Source organism: Rhamphochromis sp. 'chilingali' (genome assembly GCF_963969265.1).
Source record: "Rhamphochromis sp. 'chilingali' genome assembly, chromosome: 5".
Lineage (NCBI taxonomy): Eukaryota > Metazoa > Chordata > Actinopteri > Cichliformes > Cichlidae > Rhamphochromis > Rhamphochromis sp. 'chilingali'.
This window is the reverse complement of record NC_137932.1, coordinates 12,790,225-12,818,064: the sequence shown is the minus strand read 5'-3', so window position 1 is coordinate 12,818,064 and position 27,840 is coordinate 12,790,225. Positions and strand designations below refer to the sequence as shown.

Here is a 27,840-nt window from a genome sequence, read left to right as displayed (position 1 = left end):
CACTCACTGGAGCTCGTGCACGTGATACCGTCAGGCTAGCTTGTTGTCAAAAACGAGAACAGTTTTAGCAAGTTTCAGGTATCGCTGCCTTTTTCTTTTGGCCGTGAAATCCCACTTTAAGGGCTCGACAGCTGCTTCCCCACTGTTACCCCTAGAGGACCTTAAAGGGGCGAACGGTAAGTGCTCCAGCTTTCTTCAATAACCGTTTAATTAATGTTCAGGCTTTCATTCATAATAAATAACTCGGTTTTCCTGCTCTCACAGGGATAAATAAACAGTTTAGTATTCTTTGGTGAATGCTTAGCTTATTATCTTTCCAGGGTTTGTTGTTCAAGCTACCATAGCGGCACTTTGTCGCCATGGAGACGGAGCGTGAACGCGCAGAGGAACTTCCAGCTCAGGGCTTGTCTTTAGGTTCAGGGAAAGGTTATCTTAAAGTTAATTACTTATAATTTATTTGTAAATATATTTATATATATAGTCTTCCACAGAAAACTAAACAAAACCAAAAACTCTACTTTAGTACTTTCCTGGTTCCATCTGAACTTCTGATAGCGGTTTTGTCTGCTATTAGGCTTCTTCAGTATACTCTTAAGGTATGTCTTACAGATTACTTACCTTTAATCCTGTGGTTTACAATTACTTCATCAAATTTCACTTTAGATTGCAGGTTTTTGTTCTGTTGTTTGCAATTCATCTGATAGTTCTAGCTACTAGGTGTGTACAGTTAAAGATTGGACACACAAAATGAATAGTCTAATAAAATATGATGAAGCGTTAATGATAATTTAGTTAAAGCTGATCATTTAGCTGAGCAGAAACAATTAGTGTGAATTTTGTAATTTAACAACAATTATAGTTTAGCTAATTAGGTGGCTTAAAATTAGTTCCTCTTAAGTTTTTCTTTTCTCCATTTAGTTTTTTTATGTATAAGTGAAAGTGTTTCAGTTTATCAGCATGGGCCAGTTTTCATGGGAATCATTGATTTTATTCTGATGTTTTTATTAATTCACCAATTAACCGATTCATTTATAAAATAACAGGGAGCTTAATTTATAATAACAATAATCCAGTAAGGAGGATCCTTGTGCTGTGGTAATTACTGCTTTTGCTGTTGATGCTTTACATTTTGTCTCCATACTTTTACTGAAGTGAGACTGAATACAGGGCTTTAGGGTGATTTTGCATTGCTTCTTTTACACCTACTGTTCATTTTAAGGTAACATGTACCTCTGTGTATCCATTAGTGATACACCCTATATCTATACATATAATGACATTATTTAATCATCAGTGGACTTTCTTGACACATGTCAGTTAGGCCTATATGGCCTCTACAGAGACGAAACATGAGATCTGCAGCCCCTTGATGCCCCGGCGCAACGCTTTGAGGAAAACGTGTGCAGAGATAGTAAATGAGGTCAGACAGTCCCTACGAGTTCAGTCCACTCACCGGCCATTTACTCCCAGAGATGGACATAGACAACTTTTTGGGAGCGCATCTATTCGTGACAACAGACCACCTTCTGCTTTTAGGTTAGTCAGAAATGGCACTTCTGTGAAGATCTAAAATAAACTGTGGTTCCGATGAAAGTAATCATTTGTTTTTGTTGGGGTCTTTTTTTACTCTGTAGCCTTCATGCTCAAAGTTTTGATGCTTCAGACTCCAGGCCAGGTTCAGGGACTCGCCTCTCTCCTTTGGATCATGTATGTTCTTATCACACATAAACACATAGTCTAAGCAGGAAGGTTATCCCAGAATAAGGGTCAGTTTTCAGTATGTACACTTCTAATCTTCAGTGGATAAATAAACTTGTAAAGCAAAGCAATAAATTGGATAATAGGCCAGTACACCTCTGTGCACCAGCTAAATATGCTAAATATGCTAATTAAATAGCATTTAAGTTTTAAAAAACAAATGCAAAGGAAGCAATAAATGCAATGGAATTTCTCTGCTTATAAAAGTGCTGATGTCTCAAGTGAATTTTTCCTCTGGCTAATACTCAGCACTTGATGTTTGTGCTTTGCCAGAAGCCAAAGTTTTCAGTCCCCTGTGATGCTGACAATCCATTCAAAGCCTTACCCAAACCTCCTACTAGCCCAGTGAAACCGCGTAGGGGGCTGGCAGGGGCAGGAGTACGAGCACGCCTCCTCAGACCTGGATCTCTCACCAGCTTACCGCCTTTAGAAGGACACCGAAATGGTAAAGAAGAGGGGAAAAGATGTTAATGAAGCTCAACTTACGGTACAAGAGATCGCAGTAAAAAAAAAAAAAGCACCCTTACTGTGCTTACTATGAAATGCTAGTAACCCGGTTTATTAGGAACTGTTTAATATGTACAAGATAAATAGAAAAACAACAACAACACATCATTCATTTTCTTCCGTGTCCTGCATAGACACGAGTGCTGAAGCAGTTTTCTGAAAGGGGAATGAATGGAGCCATTCACATGCTGACATTTTACCTGATTTACATTCTCTGTGGCGGGGCTTGGTAAAAAGCATAATATACGCCTGCTGTTTTGAGTGGAAAATGACTACTCACTCTCAAACCTTTCCGTACAAAACTGCTCAGCTATTTAGAGCAGTAAAACAGATAATGGAGAGTGACTAAGCCCTTTATCTGTATACATTTACTGTATATGTGCACTGTGTTAATGTGTATGAATAGGGACTTGTACTTTTACCTAATGAAGGAAATAGAAACATTGCTATAATTAACTTCTTGCCACATCTTTTCCACGTGTTCAGTGAAAGAGCCACTGAATGCAGGCCCAGGACAAAAGCAGCTGTCAGCTAAGCAACTTTCCAGTACAGACCACACCGCAGGTTACAGTGGTCCTGTCAAACCCGGCCCTCACACAACAGCAAGTGAAAGGTACGCTTTCTGTTCTTCTGTTTCACTTGGAAGAAACATTATGTCCTTCGCTCTCCACCCTTCCACCCTCCCAATCTTTAACAGTAATGACAGTTCGACAATGAGTTTAAGATTTATTGACATGCAAGGGTGCAGGGGTAGCCATTACTACACTGAGCTGATTGGGCCTCCCTTTTTTTGCTTTTTGTCAAATCCTTCTCCCTCTCCTCCTTGCTTTGTTTCCTCTCTTCCTTATATTGTCTTTGGGTTGTGGTTCATAAGTAAACCAGACTACTGGGCAGAGGATCAAAGCAGCAAATACGTCAGTAAAGCTGATATGAGTATAGTTGTTTATTTTGTACCTAAATGTCCATCCCTGTAACTGTCAGTACATGTCTTTTAAATTCTACAAGGACTAACTTTATCAGTATTTTTATTTTGCTGTAGGACTTTTTGTATTTTACTTTTTTAAAAATTGTGATCTCTTGGAGAATACTTCTTCTGTTTGCAGAAAAATGTAAATGAGGCAATAAGTCAAAAGTCGGGACTATTACTTTTAAACTTGTCGTGAACTTAGTCCGAAGTGAAAGGATTTTAAAACGTCTACTTGACCCACGGCCTACCATTGTTCATATGTTCAACTGTAGCCGAATAGCTGAAGTCAGTTAGACCAGCAGTGGGGTCACTAACAAATAGATAGAATGAATTCTTTAACTTCAGGCACGCGACCCCTTTTAAACCCTCATATACATCACTGTACACCATATCTTGGTCGAGTTGAGCTTCTTCTTCCCATCGAAACTGTCTCTATCTGTCATTACTAGCAAATGTCAGCTTTTACATTTCCATAGTGCACAGAGGCTAAAAGCTCTGCTTTTTTTTGCCGACCTCATCAGCTGTGTGTCAGCACGAGGGGCATAACTCTGACCGTGAGGTCGGGGGCTGTCGTTACAATCCATTTGCCTATCGATTGGGTGGGGCAGTTGAAGGGGGGTGAGCAGACCATAAAACACTTTTACAGGAAATCTGGGCCATGGCCTCAAGCTCAACCTCCTACCTAATACCAAGTTAACATGCTATGTTTGTATAACTTGTTGCTGACAAAGAGAAGTCCCAAGTGAGAAAACCGGGGTCATGTTATTATTACACAAAATGGGCTTGAAGACTTCCCCTTTTTGATTCTTTCTAGGTCAGAGTTTTTAAACCACAGTTCTTTAGTGTTGCAAGGAACTACATAAAAGAGACATTAGACAGAGGAGAACAATGAAAAATCACATAGAGCCAAGGCAGAAGCACACTGCAAGTGGAAATGGACGCAGCTGGACAGATTAATATGATGAGTTGGATGAGATATAAAGATAGGGGAGATTAGACATCCACTAGGTTCTTTTTCTCCAATAAGCCAGAGCTCTATAGCTCCAAATGGCTCTCTATTAGATTTGGGTGCCCATCTGGGCAAGACTGGCAGCAGCGTGTATTGTGACTGCAGTGCACTGGCCAGGCCTAAGACAGGGATGAGGTCATGTCTCTGAGAATGCCGAATCACACAAAGAGGCCTTATTATCGGGCTCTTAATCCTATCATACAGAGCTAAAGCCCCCTGACATTCACTGTAGCATACCCTAGCCAGCACTCCCTACTCCATATGCCCCATGTGCCAGATTTTAACATTCATCAAATCACCAAGGTGAGTGTGCTATATTATAATGCCCCAAAACTGTATATTAATCAAAGAGCATCAAACAAGTTTCTTCTGAGGATTCTTCATTGAAATGAGAAGATAATAGCTGCCAAATCTCATATCTGTCACTTGTATGTAAAAGTTCAAAGAAATAACAAATCCTGAGAGTTAGCCTGTGATATTACAGAAGCTTCAGTCCTTGTCTTTGTCTTCTACAGGAGTGGTTACACCTTTCAATGTTTTTAAAGCTATTCCCTCTTTACATATTTGTGTGCTTTTTGCAGTAAATCTTTACAGTTACAGAAAGTCATTAAGGATTAATTGGTCATAAGAAACGGCACCTGTCATGTAATATAGAATATACTGGAGCACTGAGTCATTATCTTTGAGTGTGGGTGGAACAGTGCAGAGTTTAAATGCAGACACTCAGATCAGAGTGACATGCAAGGGCGAGCCACAACACATAACACAGCATGACACTTGGGCGTGTTTTTGGGAGCACATTACGGTTATTGCAGAACAAATTGTAAGGTTTTGGAGACGGCTCGCAGTGACAAATCATGAACACCTTTAACCAGACTGCCCACAAAGCTGAGATCTTAGTTCCTGTCTGTTGGGGATTGCAGTTGTGCATCCTGCAAAGCAGCACACCTCTAGACAAACAAACAAAATTAAAATTAAAAAGTGGCCACACAGAAACTTTCGGATACACACATATCTGCATGGGTGCAAATGTACATGCACAGACACACAAATACAGTGAAGCAGCGGAGCCTATACACGTTTCAATCACTGTTGCAACAGTGACACCCAGTGCTTGTTGACGAAAATAGACCTTACGTTTTGTTCACAGGGTGTAAAATCAGCAAAACATAAATAAATAATAATAATAAATATATTTTATTTTTTAAGAGCCAGAGCCCCTAGTGCCTCTTCATTTTAACTCTTATTTGTGTATTTTCCTAAACCCCATATAGTCAGGCTCTTTGTGTGTTTTTCAGAATAGTGCAGAGTGATGTGGACTCAGCAGTAAGACCCAAAGACTGCAAAGAAGATAGCACAACAGGTTTGTTCACATCCACTAAATGAAGCTCACTGTCTTGTTTTGTATGGTGTTGTGCATAATAAACACAAATGGTACATTTTGAACAGCGTGTAAAAGTAGAAATGTACTTGGTTTCACTCAGGCACAACGTAGAGCAAAATTAGTACAAACAGATCTAAATATGAAATCTCTCTGTTTACTCTTGAGCCCAGAAAGGTTTCACGTGCAAAAGAAATAAACTTTGATTGGGGTGTTGTTGCTAAGGGCGCAAGTTTTACCATGACAGGCAGTCAGCCAATAGGTTAGAGAAGTTTTGGTTCGTGCAGCCGCAGCTTCCTGCATCACACCAAGCAAGGGTTATGCAAATATTCAGCAAAAAAAACAAAAAAAAAACAGGCACACTGTGTGCAAGAGATTGCACAAGTTAACGTGCGCAAGCTCACATGCCCACATGCCAACAAATCAGAGGAAGTCTAGCTGTGGATGGTGACCTTTTCACTGTGGCATCAAACTTCCTGCTGTTATATTTTAAGACTGTGAACTTGTGAACTGTGGTTGTCGCTTTTGTTTTCTGAGGTGGTAATTGGCTAACTGCAATTCTCTCTGCACATTTCAGAGCCAGAGCGTGGAGACAACAAGGGCAACAAAGAGGAGGATGCAGAGTCACTGATGTGGAATAATGTGATCGTTCCTCTCCTTCAGAAACTAGAGAGTGCAGCTGCAGGTATTGTGGCCAGTGTAATAAAGAAACCCCCGAAACACGGTCCAAATATAGAACATTCAAATGCATTCAAATCATCAAAATATTATATATAACCCTTTGGGCCTGAATGTTTCCAGAGCCAATCTAAAGTGGATTGTGGTTAAGGCACTTATTTTTATCTTTTTATTTGTGCTAACCTGCTCATATTCATACCTATTTCCTGTGTTTCAAGAGCACTTTTTATTTACAGCCAGCAGGCTAAAAAATAGATTTTTCAACACTGGCAGATAGTCATGCATAGAGTCTCACAAAATGAAAAAGTACTGTCATTTTAGCTGCCAAAGAAAGAAAGAGTAATGTTATGCTTGGCATTCATACAGAATTGTCTTGCCTGCAACTGGAGTCTGACAGCCGTAAAATTAAATCTATGGCTGTAAATATTTTAACATTTTACAAATTTAATGGAAAATTCATTTGGAAGATAAATATTAAATATTTATTGTACCAAGGGCCTTCTGGTGCATGCATAAAACACCTTTCAGATTCAGAAAGAGATATTGCAGTGAAGTGCTGAGTGTTAGACTGGATCTAACCTTTTTTAGACATGGCCAGGCCCTGCTATTTATGCTGGGAAAACATTTATTTTACCTCGAAAACAAGGACAAACTCCACCCTTTCTCTTCCTCCGCTAAAGAGCACAGCTGCCTGTCGTTGAATTGTTCCCCTGCATATTACCAATGAAATCCAAAGCTGCTTCTTGGAAGAGGAAGGAAAATGTTCATTTTCTGCTGACCAAAGGATTATTGATTCGCAACCACACACGAACAGGAGAGCCTGTGTAATGTACAATATGAAAGACACAAAAACATCTCTGATCTATATTTGTGCAAATACATGTTTGCCCTTATTGTGAGTTTTGCACATGCTGTCCTAAACTTGACTTTGTTTTTTTGAAATGTGTGTGCTCTGCCTGCAATGCAAGGTGGTTCCGAGGGCTCGGTTGACCGCCTGTGTGATTTGTGTGACCGCCTCCACGGCACGTTGGCAGAGGCGGACATGCTCGGTCGGCGCTGTAAGAAGAGGTCAGGGATACTTCGAACGCTGTTCCGACTCATTGACCTCAACTATGCCCAGCTCAACATGCACATTGCCCAGCTGTGCCTTGCTGTGAGTCATCTGTGAGTTTGCAAGGTTGTCTGCGGGGGTGTGTGCATGCCAGCATGTCTCCTACTTATCTCTGTCACAAAGCACCCCCACTATTTTATACAAAAAATTATGTGAATTCTTTTGTATTTTTCTCCCCAGCTGTGCGTCAGTGGAAACAACCTGCTCAACATCTGTAAACTCATCTTCCAGATCAGCCGCACTGAAAGCAACGACATCCTCTTCCAGAACAACTCAGTCATTGGTCAGGATGGAACAGTAGACAACATAGTGGTTATCTATTCTGTAACTCTGGTCTGAAATTTTGTGAACAAATACGACTGCATGTCTTATAGATGCATGAATCTCCATAGGGATGATAACATCAAATGTTTTCTGTGTCTAGATTCATTGCTGAGGATGCTAAGCAATGAACATGTGTCTGCATCTGGAGAAGCAATCCTATATTGTGTTGGAACTTTGAAATTTCTCTCTGGAAACACTGAAATCCTCAGAATATTGCTGGATAAAAACTTCATATGTGTGGCACAGAAACTCATCCAGAAACTCTGCATTGTAGAAGAAACCAACCTCCCCATAGCAGGCCACATCCTCGTACAGGTACCAATTAAAAAGCATCAAATTTTTGTTTTGTTTTTTTCTTTTTTTTTCTTTTTTTTTTTGGCCTGTCCCGTTTGGCTCTTTTGCCATCAGAATTGTTGTCTAAAGGCAAAGAAAGATGCCCAACGGATTTACTTTACCAAACTGACCATCCCAGCCTTGCCGTAATGGTCCATTTGATTCACCTTTTATTGTTTATTTTATTTTCACTTACTGAATACGGGACAGACTTGACTGGGGGAAAGAAGGGGAGAAAGAAAGAGGGAAAGAGAAACAGCTGAGAAGAGGGACGGGGGAGAAGGGCAAAAGACAAAAACCAACAGAACGGGCAGAGAAAAAAAATGCATATATCAATCACCTGGATCACCTGCTGAGAAAGAAAAAAGAAAGCAAGCAGAAGAGAACAAGAGTAATAGAATAAACAACATCACAATGATATATGGGAATATGACAGTAAATACTAAATGTTAAACATTATTGTGCAGCACATAAGATCAACAGAACACAGTGTGCTTTGAGGTAGGAGCCAAAAAGGGTGTAGTTTGTGGGTGTGATCACCCGTGTGTACACCTGTGAGCATGGACGCGCTTGTTTTTTGTTTTTTTAAAAGGTTCCTTCATGTAATAATCTGCTAGAGGGTGTGGGGGGGCCACAGCCCCGTCCTCCAGGGCGTGAAGCAGGTGTGGAGGAGATCAAAACTCCAGACATCCAGAGGCCCCCAGAACACAAGAGACCAAGGAAGACCAACAGAGGGGCAGCTGCGCCACTGTCCCAGAAAGAGCTGAGGAGAGTCCCAGATGAGGGCTCACTCAGCAGCCGCGGAGCAGAAGCCAGGGGGAGTTGCAGTGACGCGCCCGTGAGCTCCGCCGGCAGCCAGCTGCGCCTGAGTGACCGAGCCCCAGGCCGAGAGGCCGGGGGCACCCCACCTCCGAAGTGGCCCGAGCGAGCCCCAGGCTCCAGGCCCCGATAAGCGGCCGCCAAGGAGTGAGCCGGTGTGTACCTGGACGCCCATCCCCGGACACAAAGAACCACCAACGCACCGATGTCTGAGGGGGTCCGCCACTGGCAGGGGAAGTGGTGGTAGGGGGAGATAGGCCTCCAAACCTTGGAGGGCCTGAGATGTCCCCAGAGAGGTGGCGCCTGACACCCAACCTGACATATAGACACAGACATACAGGCACACACAGATACAAACATCCATTCCCACCCTCATGCTCTCATATGCACTTACTCCACACTCAACCAACGTGGAGACAGACATAGAGAGACGCTGTACACACGATCACACTCCCCAAGCGTACTCTACAAACCGGGTCTAGGTGCCCTCGCCCCTGGAGGGGGGAACTGCACCCAGACCCAGGTGGTGTTTCCCTTTTCCCTGCGGTGGGGGGAGGCAGACCGCCCCGACTCCGCAGCAGCAGGAAGGCTCCACACTCCAGACCGCAGTCGGACGGCCAACTCCTCCTCCTAGCCCCCCTGCTCCAGCAGGTCGCAGAGAACGGGGGTGAGAGAAGACTCCAAACCTCCCTCCACCCGCTCATTGTAATGTTGATGCATGTGTGTTCTAAGGTGCATTTAAAACCCAGGAGGGCATGGAGCTACCTGCCAGAGAGCAGCAGGTAAGCGCATGGTCCCTCCTGCTAGCCCTCAATGTCTACGTGTATTTAAAATTGAGAGGTGGGCAACGATGCCAGGGGTGGGGTGTACACCCTGATGGTACTTTGGACTCCGTGTATCGTGCCCACCCCCAAGATCCTATATGTATGTGTAATGAGAGTGTGAGTAATGTGAATGTCTAAGTTGTGGGATAAAATTGAGGCAGAGGCAGCCAGAAGGGGACAGAGGGGGGGTAGCCTCCTCTGCACCCTGGTGACATACCCCTACTCCAAGGCCCTGCATGTGTGGGTGGTTGTGGTGGAGCGGGAAGAGGGAGGCAGCTGGAGATGGGGAGGGAAGGAAGGGAGGGGCAAGTGACCCCTCCCTGGGGCCAGCTCCCCCGCTGACCCCAGTAGGCACCCCCATACTCCGCGACCCGCCAGGGAAAGGGGGCCCAGGCCCATCCAGACCGGGCCCAGTGCAGCAGCGCCGCCCGGCCCCACAGAGCCCGGGACAGTCCACCCAACCCCACCACAGAGAAAACTGCACCCACCCCACCATCCACTCATCTTCCAGACTACATAAGACAATAAACACCCAGGCTGAGATCTTCCTCCACCTCTCCTGTATCTCCCCCTCCTGCAGAGGGAGCTCCTGAGGAGAGGAAAGCTCCTGCAAGATGTGACAATCTCCCCCACCAGTTGAAGAGCCCCCCAGGTGGCTCGACGCACCGGCGGCACCCTGCTCCAGGGCTGGGCCCCCATGCACCCACCCGCCCACAACCCCGGCAACACACCAACCAGGACCCAAGCCCCCGAGGCCCAGTCCGGGTCCCAGCCCAGAGACGGAGCGCCCCCAGAACCTCACGCCCATCCCGGACCCACCCAGGGCCAGCCAGGCTACCAGGTCAGTAACCCACGTCCGTCAGCACAGACCCTCCCCTAGCCCCGCTGCACGCAGCCGCGAGGAAACAGTCACCGGAGAGCCAACAGAGCCCCTAACCGGACATGACCGCTACCCCGGGTTGAGCCCCCCAAGGAAGATGCCTCCGGGGAACCCCCCGACGCCCTAAGCCTGTCCCTACCCCCACACCAATCACAACAGTGAAGGCGGGACCAAACTATGACCCCCCACCCCCACTAGGTGATGGAGCTGATCAAAGGAGCCCAGAGCAATTGATCTGATGTGGTGGCAGAGGCTGTATCAAGACTAATGTAATCTAATAGATAATTTCTATATTGGTTAGAATTAAGATTATTTTTATTTTTCCAGTTCATGAGGACTGTTTTCTTGGCTATGCATAGGGCAGTGAAAACCATATGGGCGATATTCTTTTCTGAAGTGACATTATCTAAGCTGCCCAACAAACACACTAAGGGGGAAGTTGGAATGTTACATTTCAGACACTTCGATAAGTCTTCACATATCTCGCGCCAAAACTTCTGAACTGGTGGACAGAACCAAAGAGCGTGGATATAATTGTCCGGTGAATTGGTTTGGCAGTGTGAGCAGTTGTTGGTAGACGTAAAGCCCATCTTGAACATCCGATGACCTGTATAGTGTACTCTATGTAATATTTTGTATTGAATTAATTGAAGACTGGGATTTCTAATTAGATGAAAGGTTTTTAAGCAAATCTGAGACCAGAAGTTTAGGTCTAAGTTAACTGATAAATCCGCTTCCCATTTTGCAATAGGAAGTGATATTGATTCATCTGTTTTAGAAAGCATTCTGTATATTTTGGATAGTAATTTGGGGGGTTTAAGAGTAAGAAATTGAACCACACTTGGTGGTGTTTGTAGTTCAACTTGACCCGGTTTAAATTTCTTTTTTACTATGGATTTAAATTGTTGATATTCTAAAAATCTTTTCTTGTTGATCCCATATTGTGTAACTAGTCCGTCAAATGAAATAAATTCTGTTCCTTCTAGTATATGTTCTAAATATTTGATTCCTTTATCACTCCAATCTGAAAAGTTTATCATATTATTGTTTTGTAATATGTCAGGGTTGTTCCAGATAGGTGTACGTTTGCATGGGATTAATGAAGACGCCGTCAATTTTAGAAACTCCCACCATGCTGTCAGAGAAGAGCTGATGTTGATGCTTTTAAAGCATTCATGTCGTTGGATGTTTGAGCTGATAAATGGTAGGTCTGAGATCTCTAGATTATTGCAGAGTGCTTGTTCTACATCTAGCCAAGGTTCATCTAAGAGGGTGTGTTTTAGCCATCCTGAGATAAACTGAAGCCTGTTGGCTAAGAAGTAGTGCTGAAAGTTAGGCAGTTCTAGTCCTCCTTTATCCTTGGTCTTTTGTAGTGTTTTTAAGCTTATACGTGGGGGTTTATTTTTCCAAAGGAATTTGGACATACATGAATCTAGAGATCTGAACCAATCTTGTGGCGGTTTAGTTGGGATCATTGAGAATAAATAATTTATTTTTGGTAAGACCATCATTTTTATAGCGGCAACCCTTCCCATGAGTGATATGGGTAGACATTTCCATCTAGCCAGATCATCTTCTACCTTCTTTAAAAGTGGGATATGGTTTAATTTAGTTAGATCTGCAAGCTTGGGAGAAACATTAATACCTAAATATTTTATATTTCCCGATTGCAGTGGTGTAGAAGAGGAATTATGGAAGGAGCAATTAATCGGTAGGACTGTAGATTTTGACCAGTTAATTGAGTAATCTGATATTCTTGCAAAAGAGTTTATCAATTCAATCACCCCAGAGATATTGGTTTGTGAATTTTGGAGAAAGAGTAACACATCATCCGCATAAAGGCTGATTTTATGTTCCACGTTCTTGCATTTTATGCCCTTAATTACTGAATTCTGTCTAATTGCTGCTGCTAGTGGTTCAATAAAAATTGCAAATAGTGAAGGGGAGAGTGGGCATCCCTGCCTGGTGCCCCTCAAGAGACAGAAGCTGGAGGATGTCTGGTCATTTGTTCTAACACAAGCTGTTGGGGAATTATATAATATTTTTAACCAGTTTATGAAAGAGGATCCAAAACCAAATTTGTGTAAAGTTGCAAATAGAAATTTCCAGTTAACTCTGTCAAATGCTTTTTCTGCGTCTAAAGAGAATATTGTAGTTTCTAGGTTTTTACTGTATGAGTAGTCTATCAAATTAAGTAATCTACGTGTATTTGTTGATGAGTGCCTACCTTTTATGAAACCAGTTTGGTCAGGATGAATTAAGAGGGGGGTTATTTTCTCCAGTCTCTTTGAGAGAGCTTTGCAGATTATTTTAAGGTCTACATTTATAAGGGATATTGGACGATAGCTTGAGGGATATACAGGGTCTTTGCCTGGTTTTAGCAGGAGATTAATGTTTGCAGAATTCATATTTGATGGAAGTCTGCCCTTTTCTTTAATTTCCAACAACGTTCTGTAGAAAACTGGTGCTAGAATCGACCAGAATTCTTTGTAGAATTCTGCAGGAAAGCCATCTGGACCTGGAGCCTTATTATTGTGCATACTTATCAGGGCTTCCTGGAGTTCACCTGGTGTCAGTGGTGAATCCAGTGCCATTGCTTGAGTGTCCAATAATTTTGGAAGAGTTATGTTGTCCAAAAACTGATCAATTTCTTTTTTAGATGGGTTTATTTGTGGTGAATACAACGTTTTATAGAAATCCCTGAAAATGTTGTTTATTTGTATCGGTTCATATAATGTGTTCCCAGATGAATCTTGAACAGCACATATAGTTGTTTTTTCTTTATTTATTTATAGCTGGTTTGCTAGAAATTGACCGGATTTATTACCATGTTCATAATTTTGTAGGCGTAGTCTTTGTACTAAGAATTTTGTTTTTTTATCAATTATCTCATTTAATTCTAGTTTTGTTTTGCGTACTTTGTTCAATGTTTCCTGATCTTGGTGGGACGCGTAGGCTTCTTCTAGTGATTTGATGTTTTTTTCTAATTCCTGAATATTTTTGTTTTCTTTTTTCTTTTTATGTGATGAGAAAGAAATTATTTTACCTCTCATCACAGCTTTCCCTGCTTCCCATAGAACAGAAGCTGATGTTTCGGGAGTGTCATTATAGTTCAAATATGAAGTCCACTCTTTTTTAAAATATTTAATAAAGTCTTCATCTTTAAGTAGTGATATATTAAATCTCCAGTTTTTTCTTGGCGTAGTATTATTCTTGTGCATTAGTGTTAAAGATACAGGACCATGATCGCTGACAGCTATAGGGTGAATCTCAGTGTCTGAAATGTCGTTCAGCAGTGAGCTGCTGACCAAAAAATAATCCAGACGGACATGTGAGAAAAAAGTATATTCCTTACTGGTGGGGTGAAGGGAGCGCCATGCATCGCAAAGACCAAAGTCGCTCATATATTGTTTGATTATATTTGTGGACTGCCAATTACGCTGAGTTCCCGCTGTATTGAGCCTATCCATGTCTTCATTTAGTCCAATTTTTGTTCCATATATATTTCTCCTTAAAACTAAGATGTTAAACCATATCAGTAAAAAATGTACCAGTTTATTGACTGATGCAGATTTTTCCACTATCAAATGTTTTGGTTAATGTCTGGTATTTAAGGTGCCCCATGAGAATAAAACAGTAATATTCTGGCAGCTGGGGCGCCAAAATAATACCATAAAATAACAGAAAATAACTTTTCCATGAAAATACGGTTATTTTCAGTAATGACAATACAGTTTGTTGCCCTAATTTTACATGGGATTTTTCAAGTGCTTTTAAACATTAAATTAGGAACAATTTAATGTGACTAAACAATGAAATTACCTATAAACAAGGTCAATGAATGCGGCAATATGAATAATAATACTTAAATGTACAGAAATATACAGTTAACAGTTGGTTTAAATAATAATGGATTGCATTCATATAGCGCTTATGAGACCCTCAAAGCGCTTTACAATTCCACTTTATAATTCCCCTCTGGCCATCACCAGTAGGAGGTTGGTGAAGTGTCTTGCCCAAGGACACAACGACCGAGAGTGTCCGAGCCGGGGCTCGAACCGGCAACCTTCTGATTACAAGGCGAACTGCCAACTCGTGAGTGACTCGTGTGTAAAAAAAAGTTTATACGAATCATTTTATGTATTTTTCCATAGCATTACATTTAAATCTAACAGTTCAATCTTTCAAATAACGGACAAATATTTGTGAAATTATAATGCATTTGTGACTGTATCTAAATATGCATATGTACAGACAGATACATTTAAAAAACAAGAAAATTATGTTTTATTACATTTACAGTGATTTTACGTTAATTTACATTTGAAATGTAAAAAAACAGTCTATTTATGTAAATTTCATGATATTCTAGAAGAACGGTACAACACTGTAAAATACACAGTGAAATACTTTTATATTACAATTTTTTTACAGTGTATTCTGTGCTGCACAAGTAACAGCTTGCTTGACTGCACTGAAAATTATTGCTGCCAACCACAGAAACTGGCCCAAGTAAACAAACTGTCAACCCGTTCTTCATTTCATATCTAACATGACTCATTGATGAAGGCGAAATAAGCACACGATGACTTTCAGGGTAGTTTCGGTACTGCTGTTTACTTGACTGTTTCAATCTTATCATAGAATGATTTATTTTCGCACTTCAGTTCAACTCTTAAGTAAAGACCGTAGGATGTTCTTTGGAAAACCCCAACAAACAAATGACCCTCTTTGAGCGAGTACTTAGTGACGGTGGGAATGAAAAACTCCCTTTTAACAGGAAAAACCTCCTGCAGCGCAAGGAGGTTTTTCCTGCTGTGGCCATCTGCTGTGGCCGGTTGGGGGGATGGAGTGAAAAGAAGTGAGTGGAGAGGAAGTGCTCAGTGCATTGCAGGAAGTCCTGTCCTGTCCTGTCCTGAAGTCCTGTGATCTTACTCTCGTTGCAGCGTTTTGGATCAATTGAAGGCTTGTCGCTGAACTTTCAGAACAACCTGATCATTATGAATTACAATAGTCCAATCCAAAAGTAGTATTAGTTAGTGTTTCAGCTTCACTCACTCTGAAGCAGGATGTTTCTAATTTTAGAGATATTGCACAGATCAAAGAAAACAGTTGTTCAGTGTGTGCAGTGAAGGATATCCTGATCAGCAGTGGGCAGTTTCCATTTGCTATGTTGTACACCATGATGAACAGGCCAGCGTCACAAGCTCTGGCCTTATTACAAACCATTAATGTACTAGGTGTATTTTTCTTTGCTAAGCTACACTGGACCCTTTTCTGTCTTTTCACCTCTGTAGCTGACAACGATCCTGAGGAATCTTGCCGACCTCTCTGATTCCCGTCCACTGTTTGTTTCATTCTCCATACTACCAGCGCTTTGCCAAGTGCTGCAGCAACACTGTGAAGATCAGGATGTCTGCATGAACATTTCCAGAATTTACAGGTATTGAACTTGCTTACCTAAATCATGCTTACTACATACACAGGGGTGGAGCCTCAGGAAAGTACATAGATTTTTAGGACATATGATAAAAAAAACATGCTCATGGGTGGAGTTAAAGTCATTGGTCACTTCATTAAGTGCATCTGTCCAGCTGCTTGTTAACATAAATATTGAATCAATCACATGACAGCAACTCAGTGTCTTAATTATATATACCTCCTTAAATGCACAATGTCACAAAGCTCAAAGCATCAAAATATGTTCTTGAACAAGCAAAGTGTACCTAATAAAGTGTCCAGTGAGTGGATATACACTGTATATAATGGTAACTGCAAATCTACTTTGGAATAAATGGTCTGTGATATTTTGACAACCTTTTGAAAGGTCGTAGAGGATAATACAGACTGAGTACTCTCTGATCTTCATACCAACGCCAAACTGAAGCAATCAAGCACAATTTGCGCCCCCATCTTTCTCTTTCTGTAACCCCAGCCTCATCAGTTTATCAATATGTGATAAGAGTAATTCGTCTAAAATAAAGAAAATTAGCTTTTTAAAAATGTATTTTCTCGTGATAATGAAAATAATCAGCTCAGATCTGTCAATGCATTTTCCATGTTGATTTAATGTCACCATATTTAGTCACCCTAGCAGGGCAGTGAGTTGAGTGGAGTGGTCTATGGTATTTTTTGTCCCCTCTCACCCTCAGTAAACTTTCTTCATATTCTGAGTGCCGCCTCGCTCTGGCTCAGACCCCCGACTGCTACCAGCTATTTTTAGAGCTGTTGAGCAAACATCACCAAAAACAGGTGAGTCCACAAGCCTCCTCTGTGTTCTTGTGTGTGCTTGAGACTTTTCAGAATTAAAGAGAGGTGTTCTTCTTGTTTGTAAGCATGTCTGTGTGCTTTTTTATACACTAAGTTACTTATGCATCTTTACTGGACTGTTTACTTGTTTTATATGAATTGTTTATTACTATAAAAATTTCTCCTCTGCTGTGTGTTTGATTAGATATTTAATAAACCAGATGAGTATGCAAAAAGACATGAAAATGGAGGAGAGAAGGAAAGATTGAATAGGCACAGCAGAAGAAGTGATACAGAAGTGGAAGGGAAGCTAGACTAGGGAAGGAAGGAAGAGAATATGGAGGGAAGAGGAGAGGATGAATGTGGGACTTTGGCAACTAGACTCGACTCACAAGTGCTTCTCATTTCATTTGGAATAAACTGACACCCACAGATACAAACACACACGCATAAACATAAACACACTCGATAGCAAAACATGTAATAAACATCCTGGGACACCACGTCCCGTCCTCATATCAGTTTCGGTACACGTTAATGGGAGACACGAGTGCGCTCTCACCTGCTCTGCAGGGTGTGACGTAGTTGTTTTCCATAAGCGTGGTAACTCATTGACAAAATATTGTGTAATCGCAGTCAAACCAACTACACAACTCTAAACTCTGAGTGACACAGGTGCTCGTGCTGCATGACAGGAGAGGCTTGCTTTCCTGTAGGTGGTGTCACACACAATCAGCCTCCTTCTGCTCAGGATAGTCGAATATAAATGTACTAATCAAACATTGCTGATAGAGAATCAGGTGGTTAGAATAAAGATTAGTGGTCTTTATTAAAAAAGCCAAACCTTTACAGTGTCAGTTTAGACAGTTCAACAGATCCTGCTGGTCTCTAAGAAATAAAAAGGCAATAATAAAAATGCACTAAGCATGAAATGTAAGCAGATTCATTGATACAAAGCCGGTAACCCCAGGAAGTAGTTTAAAACGCTAAGCAAACATCTAATAAATCTAAATCCATAAACTGATGTTTCGCCACCGATCTCCACCGCTTGTTCGCAGGATCTCATCGTGCGCCTCCTCTTCACCCTCGGGAATCTCACGGCCAAAAGCGATGAGCCCCGGCTGGAGCTCTTTCAGTGCGACGGCTGCATGCGCACGCTTCTCCGGCTGTACGACATCTACCAGCGAAAAGATGAGCCACCTCACACAGTCGTGCAGAAAGGAGCCTCTCCTCCCGTCAGACCACAGGTGGCTGACGACGTGCTGGTGAAGCTGGTCAGGGTGCTGGCGAATATGTGCATCCACCCCGCCGTGGGTCCACCTGTGGCCGCAGACACAGCCTGCATTCGACTTCTGATGGAGACGCTTGGTGAGCACAAGGAAGGAGCAGCTTCATCTTCTTTAAGTCAGATCCTTTATTAGGTTAAGAAGATGAAGCAGTCAGCAGGCTTAACAGTGGCCTGTTTTTTCATGGTACGCAACGAAAGCAGCATGTAAACATCTGAAGTTCTGATAGGTTTAAATATAGCGGCTTAGTGCACCTTAAGTACCTACGAGGTACACAACCACTTCCCTTGTGCTGGGAACAAGATGTGACTTTTGTCAAAAACACAAAAACACACTCCATATCTGTCTGTTCATTCCATCATTCAGTTTCCTCTCAGTACTTTCTGTTTGCTGTGCAGCACATCCTCTTTCGGTTTACCTGGGTTTTTTTTTCTTCTTCTTCTTCTTTTTCTTTTTTCTTTTTTTAAGGCTGACAGAAGAAGCGCTTCACTGCATGAGCAGGATGTTCTGTGACATCTCACAGCCGACTCGGTTTGCGTGTGTGAATATCTCCCATGTGGTTAGATGGTTTCAGGACAGGTTGAACTGATACACGGGTGGGCGTTAAGCTCTGTATTCTCTGCTGCCTGCCTCCTACACAGTCAAATTTTCACAAACAACACAGAGGTCAAACTAGTGAAAAAAAGGTGGGAACATTATTAGATCGAGGGGCACATCAGGTAAGGGAGACTGTGGAGAGAAGCAACTGAAGGCAGAAACAAAAAATTACTGAGAGGTGAAGACAAAATCTGAGTTTAGAATGAAAGAGCAGATTGGGCTGATTGATGTCCTGTTTTGATAAAGATCGCGACGGGTCGAGGCACTCAACATTAAAGGGTTTTTCAGGGTACAAAGCGGCGCTTCCAGTCAGAACCAGAAACCATCTTCCGAGTGACGCAGGAGACGGTTGACAGCGCAACCGCAATATTCACGATTTATGACCAAGCACAAGACATCTGCTGCTATATTGGGAGCAGGCCTTGTTTTCAGGCTGCTCGTGGTGTCATGGCTGGTTGCACCCAGTCACTTTGACCTTTGTGTGCCAGCTCACGATCAAACCAACTGTAGGACGCCAAAATTAACTACAGGTTGCAGTTATTTTTAATCATAATGTCACTGTCACATTAGTTCAGCAGAGCTAAAGGCAAAACTCACAGGCTGGTCACTTTAGTTCTGCAGATATTTTTTCATATTTAAACTGTGGAAGTAGATTTTAAAGGTGTGTTCCTGATGGCAGATGCACAAACTAATTTGATGTTACACTGATTTTTGTGTGTGTGTGTGTGTGTGTGTGTGTGTGTGTGTGTGTGTGTGTGTGTGTGTGTGTGTGTGTGTGTGTGTGTGTGTTGGGGGGTTGGTGCCACAGAGCTGAGGACAGTGGAGGAGAGCGAGGAGCTGCTAGTCAATGTGGCCGCTGTCATCAACAACCTGTCCTTCTACCAGAAAGAGACTTCTGCCATCAAACACAATCAGCTCCATATTGCAAAGCGTAAGGCCGGCAAGCCAAGAGAGGACAAAATAGATTTATTTATTTTTTTAAGTTCCAGCTCTTTCTTTTTCTTTGCTCCACAGTGATGTTGAAGTTGCTGCTCAGCTCTAGTACAGGAGCCATGCTCGAGGCCGTTCGCGTCTATGGAAACCTGTCGCATTACGAGGACGTTCGGAACTTCATCATGCGAAACAAAGGTGCATGAAAATGCAGTTTTCATACTCTTGCAGGTAGAGCAGAGACAGTGAGCCTAAGTTTACTGCAGGAAACCCTCTTTAACACATCAGGCGCAGAAAACCTAGACGCAGGACCCACCTCTGCATATGATTATGTCATGTTTAGGCTACACTTATCTGCAAGGCCAGCTACAGTCAGCATGTCCACTGAACTCTGGTGATAGCGGCTCTCTTATCTTTGCCTCTCCTTGTCTTGGTGCACTCCCTCACTCACGCTGCCATCTTCCTCCCTCCTAAGTGCACCAGTTTGTGGTAACGCTGCTCGACTCAAAGAGCAACGAGATGTGCTTTGCAGCCTGCGGGGTCCTCACCAACCTGGCTCTGGATCCTCCCAGCAGGGTCTGTCTCATGGTGGAGGGGGCTTCTGCCAAGTAAGGATGAAAGCATGCTGTGATCATCATCACTGTGCATCACTAGAGTCACTATTTTACTGCTAATTGAATTCAACATGTCAGACTAGGTGGTCAGATTACCTGTTAATTCCAAAGGGCTTAAAAAAGCGAGCATAAAAGAAGAAAGACGTTATTTATTTAAGGCTTATTTATGAAAAATATTACTAACTTTATGTACACAGAAGGCATCCTCCTTGGGATTTTGTTTTTTGGGGGGAGGGATGTGGGGGTTTCTGGTCTTTAACTGACGAACAACTCCACAGCTACAAATAAGATGTTCCTGATTATCTAGCTTTCATGTTTATCCTTGTCAGATTCGTCCAAACATACAGATGTGTAAATTTGGATTTATGAGGTTGTGGTGCAGTTCTTCACACTTTCCTAAGCGAGCACTGCTCCAACTTTTTATTTCCCCTGTATACCCACCCTTTATCCTCTTTTTAGATAAAGGGCCAGTGAAGTGGAGTTCACAAACCTCTAGGTCATGTGAATCCGCTTAGTAAAAGTCATATGATGTGTGTCTCTATGTGTGTGCGTGTGATCAGGCTGGTGGACTGTCTGAGAGACTTTGGACTGGGTGATTGGCAGCTGGCGGGCCAGATTTGCCAGGCCGTGTGGAACCTGACTGGTGGCAGCTCAGAGAAAGTATTATACACCGAGGAGAGAGAATCGCTGCTGGAGATGCTCGCTGCATACTTAGGTTGGTGTTAGTAAAGATTCACACATAAGGAGAGAAAGTGTATCCCTCCTTTTGCATAAGAAGGGAGGGACACACTGGAAATATGTCCGATTCACACCAGAGGCCCTCATAGGGAAGGGAGGGCTACACGTATCCCCACCTTCCCGTCTCACACTCTTGTCTTTACAAATTCCTTAGATGAGGAGGAGGCTCTGAATTGGACAGACAACAAGGACTTGAGAGACTTCCACAGAGCATGCTGGGAGTTAGAGTTCCTACCTGTCGCTCAAAAACTGATGAAGATGCTCCAGTCTGCAGATCTGACAGCCTGAGAGAGTCGGGCGTGGAGTTTTGTGTCAGCAAAAACTGAATTTATAAACAATCAAACACGCCACCACTTACAGCTTTGTATAGCTGGCTGTAAAGTTTTGTAGTTTCCTTCATGTGCAGAAAACAAGCGTGACCAGAGCTGAAATGAGCTCAGCCGACTCCTGCACTGTAACCCTCTAAATATGCTGAATATGCTCCACATAGCCGTCATGTTTTCCACCAAGGGTGAAGTTACAGCCAGTAAAGTTTAAAGGCTGCAGACCAGACAGGCCAATATGAAACACTTATACTGTAAATGCATAAAATGTCTCAGGTTTTAATTTTATCTAATCATACAGGTAATAATCCAGAATATAGCAAGCAGGCTTAATCTAAACTGTAACAAAAAAAAAAAAAAAAAAAAAAGAAGTGGTGTGTGGATGTGATATTTGTTGAGCCCTTTATACTTTGGAACGTATATGGACATATTTGCATATCATCCACTTTCAGTTCCACAAACCTTTTAAGGTTTATCACGCACAAGAATAATTTCAAAACACCTCTTTGCACGCTCATATGACTGGCTTTGCACTGTATTGTACAGTACATAATGTTTTAAAAAAACAACGGCTGACCGACCTGGAATTTACCTCATGTGTAAATCTTTTTTCGTTTGTGGATTGTGTGGCATTTGAACTTGTACTTAATAAAAAAAGCACAGCAGATGAAGAGCAGAAAACACATTTGCTTTATTATGACACAGATATGGGGCCAGGCAGTGCTTACAGAGTTACACCAAGTAGCCTAAACATACAGCATTTCAAAAATCACACTGTTATTACATTGAAACAAATCAGAAACGGCACTTAATGTAGAACTCCCACCCCAGTTTTCCCACGATGGTGACCTTGAACAACCACAAAACAAGCTAATGCTTCAAAACCTGGTAAAACAATCCGATAACCAGAAATGACAGCAAACATTGTTCTATACATAGGATTTCTCAGCATGATATGAGCAACAGGTGGCTGTCTGATTTATAAAAAACCCAAAAAAAAACCTTAAATAAAAAAAATAAAAAAAACACCTTTCCTGTTTTGTATTATTGTGGGGGAAAATGTAAAGGCCAGCGGGGAGGAACGTTGAGTTTCTGCTGGTGATTTTACATTGACAGACTTCTGCGGCCTCGACTGACAGGAATCACCCTGAACTTCCGACAGACTTCCAGCCTCATCTGGAAAGCGAAACACTTTTTCCCAGAAAGGTGTGACACGGAGGCAAACAGGAAAGTGAGGTAACTTGACCTACAAGGAAATCCCCTCCTTTGAATCGAGACAAAAGGTGGTCGGGAGCAAAGAGAAACTTTAAGCCTCAACCGCACCACAGGAAGGGGGACTACACACTTCTGATACAGTAAAATGAAATTCACATCAAAGTCCCTAGACAGTAATGACAGCAGACTGAACTATACCCCTGGGTCCAGCATGCTGTTGGTGAAGTCAGCTTCATTATCAGAGAGCAAGTAAATCTCTCGTGTCAATTCACAAGTCATCTTTTGCATAACAGCGCTCAGATATGTTTACTAATGACCACGGGCAATTTAATTTCCTGTTCTTGTGCATCTGAGCGAGCTGTGAACTGATGGTGACACCGACTGTGCTTTGAATGTTTGATTCCTGAACTGCATTTCTCCACATTTTATACAATCTTACTGATGGAGAAATACACGATACATTGTTTTGGGAAAAAGCTACAAAATGATACACAACAATTTAATATTAGTTTATTATTTTTTTTAATCTTTTTCATATATTTCCATATAAAAAGTGTCAGTAACTGACAGTCAGAAAACCTCCTCTCAAAACACTTCCAAATGTACCATTCCTTTTTCATCAGAGTCCTCATCATCATAGTCACTCATTCATCCGTCACCTGTCTCAAATCCACCCTCAGAAGAATGCAGTACTGAAATGATTAACAAACAAAACAAACAGAGGTTTCACACCTCTGTTCAAAATAAAGAGGGGAAAAAAAAGCTGCTTTTGCACTGGTTAGACTTCCCCAGTGGGGAAATAAGCACAGCTACAACCTCTTGCGTTCGAACATTATCGAGCGCAGTCCACCAGGTGTAGGCTAGGCAGGTCCCCGAGCAGCGGGGAGCGCGGCAGCCCAACAACAACAACAACAACGTCGTCTATGCTCACCAAAGAGCACTTCTTGTATGTTTAATAGAGAAGAACAGAAGAGGTATTCATTTACTGGTAAAATTCACAATCCAAAGCTTTTAAAAAGTGTTAGGGCAACCAGGCAGCTGGGATAAGCGGAAGACAGTCAAAAAGGTGTGGTTAGAGGAACTGGAAGCAAATCCCTCCTGAAAACCTGGTGTCTTAACTTTCTTTTTGATTAGCTTTTTTCCCTCCACATCTCCCCCTCACTGGAAAAAAAAAGAAGAAAAAAAAGAAAAGAAAAAAAGGCATCATCAACAAAACAATAAAAAGTTGTCACAAAACCAGAGCTACAGCAGAAGCAAGAAGTCTTCCTTCAAAGTGCCTCGCTTATTTTTTTTTTTTTTTTGAGACGTGAAATTCCAAGACGTACTCCCCCCCCTTTCTCTCCATCATCTCTGTGAAAGACACACACACACACACACACACACACACACACACACACACACCTACCTCCACTCACAAAGGGCTCAGACAGTGTTCTTATTTTCCACACATACTTTCGGATTAGCTTACATTGACATTGGAAATTTAGCTACAAGGTAGAGGAAGGAAGGGGTGTAATGCAGTGGATTTGTAATGGACAGGGGCTCATATAGTGGGGGGTGGGGAGGTGATTTTGGGGATCAATATGACCCCACTGAATACAACATGGGAGCAGCAGCATCAGCACGTATGCACACTGTGCTGGATAGTTCAGGCACACGTTTGTTTGTTTTTTTTTGTTTTAAAAAAAGGAAAAAAAAGTTTGCGTCTATCTCCAGTTACCGCCAACAGCAACCACAAGGACAACAACTTCTCGTAATACAAAAAAAAAAAAAAAAGGTATTCAAGAAACTAAAACACATAACAGTAACGACAGAATCAAAGTGCAGACTGTTTCTGGCTGCACAGCTTTTCTTTCTGGGTATTCACTCCACCAGGAAACAGGTGAGATTGCCGTACGCTGCAATACTGAAACTAGTCCCCCGGATGCCTCAGGTGTTGCAGGGCAGGAGTTGGCTCAAGGTTGCCCTCTCTTGGTCAGTTTTGGCACTGCAGGCAACAAACAGTTTGTGGATCCACTTATGTAGTTTGAGATTTTCTCCCAACAGTCATTTTCTTGCTCTCCATTTGTTCTGATCTTCTTCTCAACATCCAGCCAGCAAAGCCTCGTCACAACACCGGGCTCTCTTCAATGCATCTCTTCCACAATTTTAATTGAACATCCCCCCACCCTCCCCATTTTTGATTTATTTTCTTTAAATGTCCCAGCAATGATGACTGTAAAATTTAAAAAGAAAGAAAAAAATAAAATAAAAATGGGACAATGAGAACAAGGCCCAGAGCATTTCATGTCATGTAGCGAGTGATCGCTCTCAGAGCGTATAACAGTTCTGCTTGCATTCGCGCTTCCATAAGAAGCAGATTAACATGAACCTACAGGGGAAGAAGAAGAAGAAAAAAAAAAAAGTTATTAGAAGGCTGCACTTCACTGAGCAACTACAAGATCAAATCAGTCAATCCACCCTTTAAATCTCACCTTCTCAGAGTGCTGAAACTGCCTCCAGAAACTCTCATACATTCGTTTGGTGGTCTTCTCAGGACTACACACGATGGTCTTAATATAGATCTTAAAGCTACGGTCCAGGAGCTGGTTGATCTCTCCATAATCATAGTCATCATACCTGAATAAGACATAGCAGTGGTGTTAGTAATGAGGCCACAGAGCTGCCTGAACATTGTGTAAGAAAGAGCTCAAGTGTCTGACCTGATGCCAAACATGCAGTGTATGTAGTTCCAGATGGCCCTGCGCAGCATGCTGGTGTCCACGTCCTTGTGTGTAGCCATGGTGTTGTAGGTCAGGTTGTAGACCATGTGAAACTTCTCGTCCAGCATTTGTCCGACGTCAGGATAGAGTCGGTTGACCAGAGAGAAGCCATGGTCCTCCCAACTGTAGTCCTGCAAAAACAATAAAGAAAATAAGTCAGTAACAGTAGCACAGACCACACCGTGTTTTCACCCCACAAATCATGAGTGTTGCGTCTGATGTGCACCTGCGCTCTGAACGTGGGTACTTGCTCCCCTCTCCTGGAGAAGTCCTTGTAGCCATAACTGGGGTCCTCAAAGTGGCGCGAGATGTCTCTCGGGGGGGCTGACTCCTCGTCCTCTGATGTGACCACCAGCATGCTCTCCGTCTTCTCCCTCTCGAAGCGGGTTGCCATCTCCTCCTGGCTGGCTTCCTCGTCGTCGCGGCACTCCTGCAGCTGCTTCATCCTCTCCATCAGCACCTCCACCTCACCGCACATGTCCTTTAAGAATGCATAGTCGGGGTTAACCTCTGAAGTCTTATCACCATTTATCTCTCTGCACAAACACTGCAGTCGCCTACCTGATTGCCGAGCAAATCGTCATGGTGATTAGCGTGACCGTTGCCATTGGCTATGTCGCACACGCAGTACTGGCTAAGGGAAGGGGGTCTGAACGTGTGCCCACCGTCGCAGTGGATCTCGGGTGTGATGCCACAGCCAAAAGTGAACGAGGCGAGGGAATGGTAGTGTGTGAGCAGGACCACGGCATGGATTAGCTCTGCCAGAGACCAGCTGTGCTCCTCGGCCTTCAGAAGACCCTGAGAAGGGGGGGGGGGGGGGGGGGGGGGGAATATGTGAGTGATGAAAGCCAAATAATGACTTCAATATCGCTGACCTTTCAAGCAAGAAGTGGAAAATATGTTTTCATCCTTCAGTTTCAAATTAAAGCCTCTCTCCCATCACGCTCGATCTGCTCTCCTCTCTCGGTCACTACACCTCTACTGCTAAAACCCTCCAATCTGTCCAAATCCTACAGCTGCAGCTATACTCTAGCCTCCACCCATGATCTCAGCTGGTTACATCAGACTTTTCACATCCACCCCTGCAGACCTTGCCTGTCTTCTCACCTCAATGTGTTCCTTGGTGAGAAGCCACGGTCGGTGGGCCAGGATTTTGTTGAGCTCTCCGAGCTGCTGCAGCTTCTGCGGGGCTTCAAAGAGGCCGTTCAACCACTTGGGATCTCCCCCAACCTGAAGGAAGTCGTTGACGTGCAGGTTGACTAAGTAGGAACACTGGTGTCTGGCTGCTGCCTGCAAGACATGCGAAAAAGCGAGATTTACGACTTTGCACAGAGAGGAAGTCGACCTGGTTTTATTCTGAGAACGTCAGAGGCTGAACCTGGCCATACCATGATGCCGATGTAGTGTCGGTAGTGCAAAGGCAGGGGTCCGTCCATCTGCAGCAGGTAGTGCTGCGTCCGGAGAAAACTCTCCAGGTACTGTGGATGGAAACCCATCACGAGGGAAATGTTATCCAGGCGGCCGAGGGCTGCAAACGCATCCTCAAATATCGATTGAGTCCTGGAGTCCACTTTACTGATTTGGAGGATCTAGTCAAAGAGGACATAAATAAACCAGCTGCTTCTTCTCTTAATTTCATATTTGAGGTCTGAAGTGAGGTTACAGTCCGTCTCATACCTCTTTTTCAGGGATAAATCTGCTTGGTCCGTTACCCAGAGGTCTTGGGATCCGTATTCCCAAGTCCTGCAAAACAAGAGAGGGAGAGAGAAACACACAAGGCTTTTAAATCTCAACGCAAAACAGAGCAGATAAACTTCCAGTACCGAGCACCACTTCTCACTTTTGCAGTCACCAATTTTTAACCCAAGCAGTGTGAGAACCCAGAGTGACTTTCTTTAAATGTTTGACACCAGTAAACCTGCAGAGAAATAGTTTAATATCCGAGTTCAGACTGTGGATGCTTCTCGCAACTATTGTCAGTGTCAGGAGCAGAATTTACGCTTAAAAGCAAAAAATACATTGACCCCAATTCACCTTTGATGGGATACCCAACACACAAAGCGCGTCGGTCTGCTCGGATTCAAAGTTAAAAACACAATAGAAACCCTTGCACTGCCTCCTTTATGCCCTGTAACTTTCCGCTGCTTGCCGAGACATGTCTAGCAGCGGACAGTCCCGCAGCGCACAATGAAGCCAATGAATGAATGACCACTAATTGTACATTAATCGGCAGTGACACTCGTTTTAAAACACGTCAAACTCACAGGTCGACTTCCAGAAACTCAAAATGAGCAAAGAAACCAAACTCCACGGAGGGTTTCTTAGTTCAGATGATCTATAACTCCCGAGTCGCAAACAAGCCCGGACAAAAGGCTGCACTGCAGCTCGTTCTTTAAAGAGGAAAACGTCACTTTTAAACAAAAAATTAAACGCCACATAAGCTAGAGAAATCCCGGCTTAGATCACCGGAGCAGGCTCACCGACAGCTGCCTTTCGCTGCCTTTTCTTTTTTTTTTCCTGTTTCTACCCCCCTCT

The 27,840-nt window shown here is 42.9% G+C and overlaps 2 protein-coding genes across 4 annotated transcripts in view; one reads left to right on the top strand and one right to left on the bottom strand.

Moving 5' to 3' along the window:
- On the top strand, nucleotides 1-23,933 carry armc2 (armadillo repeat containing 2). Of its 2 annotated transcripts, XM_080883861.1 has the most exons (18): nucleotides 1-176; nucleotides 1,318-1,536; nucleotides 1,635-1,707; nucleotides 2,032-2,203; nucleotides 2,752-2,878; nucleotides 5,540-5,604; nucleotides 6,200-6,307; nucleotides 7,269-7,453; nucleotides 7,592-7,694; nucleotides 7,836-8,050; nucleotides 15,889-16,034; nucleotides 16,744-16,843; nucleotides 17,899-18,208; nucleotides 19,532-19,654; nucleotides 19,738-19,851; nucleotides 20,129-20,261; nucleotides 20,828-20,982; nucleotides 21,160-23,933. In XM_080883861.1, the coding sequence occupies exons 2-18, from the start codon at nucleotides 1,328-1,330 to the stop codon at nucleotides 21,291-21,293; spliced, it is 2,472 nt and encodes an 823-aa protein (XP_080739987.1). In that variant the 5' UTR covers nucleotides 1-176; nucleotides 1,318-1,327; the 3' UTR covers nucleotides 21,294-23,933. The 2 variants fall into 2 exon arrangements, 1 of the variants encoding a protein (XP_080739987.1); XR_013971843.1 differs by lacking the exons at nucleotides 20,828-20,982; nucleotides 21,160-23,933 and having other exon boundaries at nucleotides 19,713-19,851.
- A 107-nt stretch (nucleotides 23,934-24,040) lies between these two features.
- sesn1 (sestrin 1) overlaps nucleotides 24,041-27,840 on the bottom strand; it is a 72,851-nt gene continuing 69,051 nt past the window's right edge. For both annotated transcript variants that reach the window (XM_080883862.1, XM_080883863.1), the window contains 8 exons: nucleotides 26,983-27,048; nucleotides 26,694-26,894; nucleotides 26,413-26,595; nucleotides 25,867-26,103; nucleotides 25,532-25,786; nucleotides 25,246-25,436; nucleotides 25,018-25,162; nucleotides 24,041-24,914 (listed from right to left, as the gene is read on the bottom strand). In XM_080883862.1, coding sequence (XP_080739988.1) covers nucleotides 24,828-24,914; nucleotides 25,018-25,162; nucleotides 25,246-25,436; nucleotides 25,532-25,786; nucleotides 25,867-26,103; nucleotides 26,413-26,595; nucleotides 26,694-26,894; nucleotides 26,983-27,048 — 1,365 coding nt within the window. In that variant the 3' untranslated portion in view covers nucleotides 24,041-24,827. The remainder of the gene's footprint in view (nucleotides 24,915-25,017; nucleotides 25,163-25,245; nucleotides 25,437-25,531; nucleotides 25,787-25,866; nucleotides 26,104-26,412; nucleotides 26,596-26,693; nucleotides 26,895-26,982; nucleotides 27,049-27,840) is intronic.

Coding starts and splice junctions, on each gene's coding strand:
- armc2 (XM_080883861.1), top strand. CDS start 1,328: ATGGCCTCTACAGAGACGAAACATGAGATCTGCAGCCCCTTGATGCCC. Junction 2,204..2,751: donor TTTAGAAGGACACCGAAATG/GTAAAGAAGAGG, acceptor CCACGTGTTCAG/TGAAAGAGCCACTGAATGCA. Junction 19,852..20,128: donor CTTCATCATGCGAAACAAAG/GTGCATGAAAAT, acceptor CTCCCTCCTAAG/TGCACCAGTTTGTGGTAACG.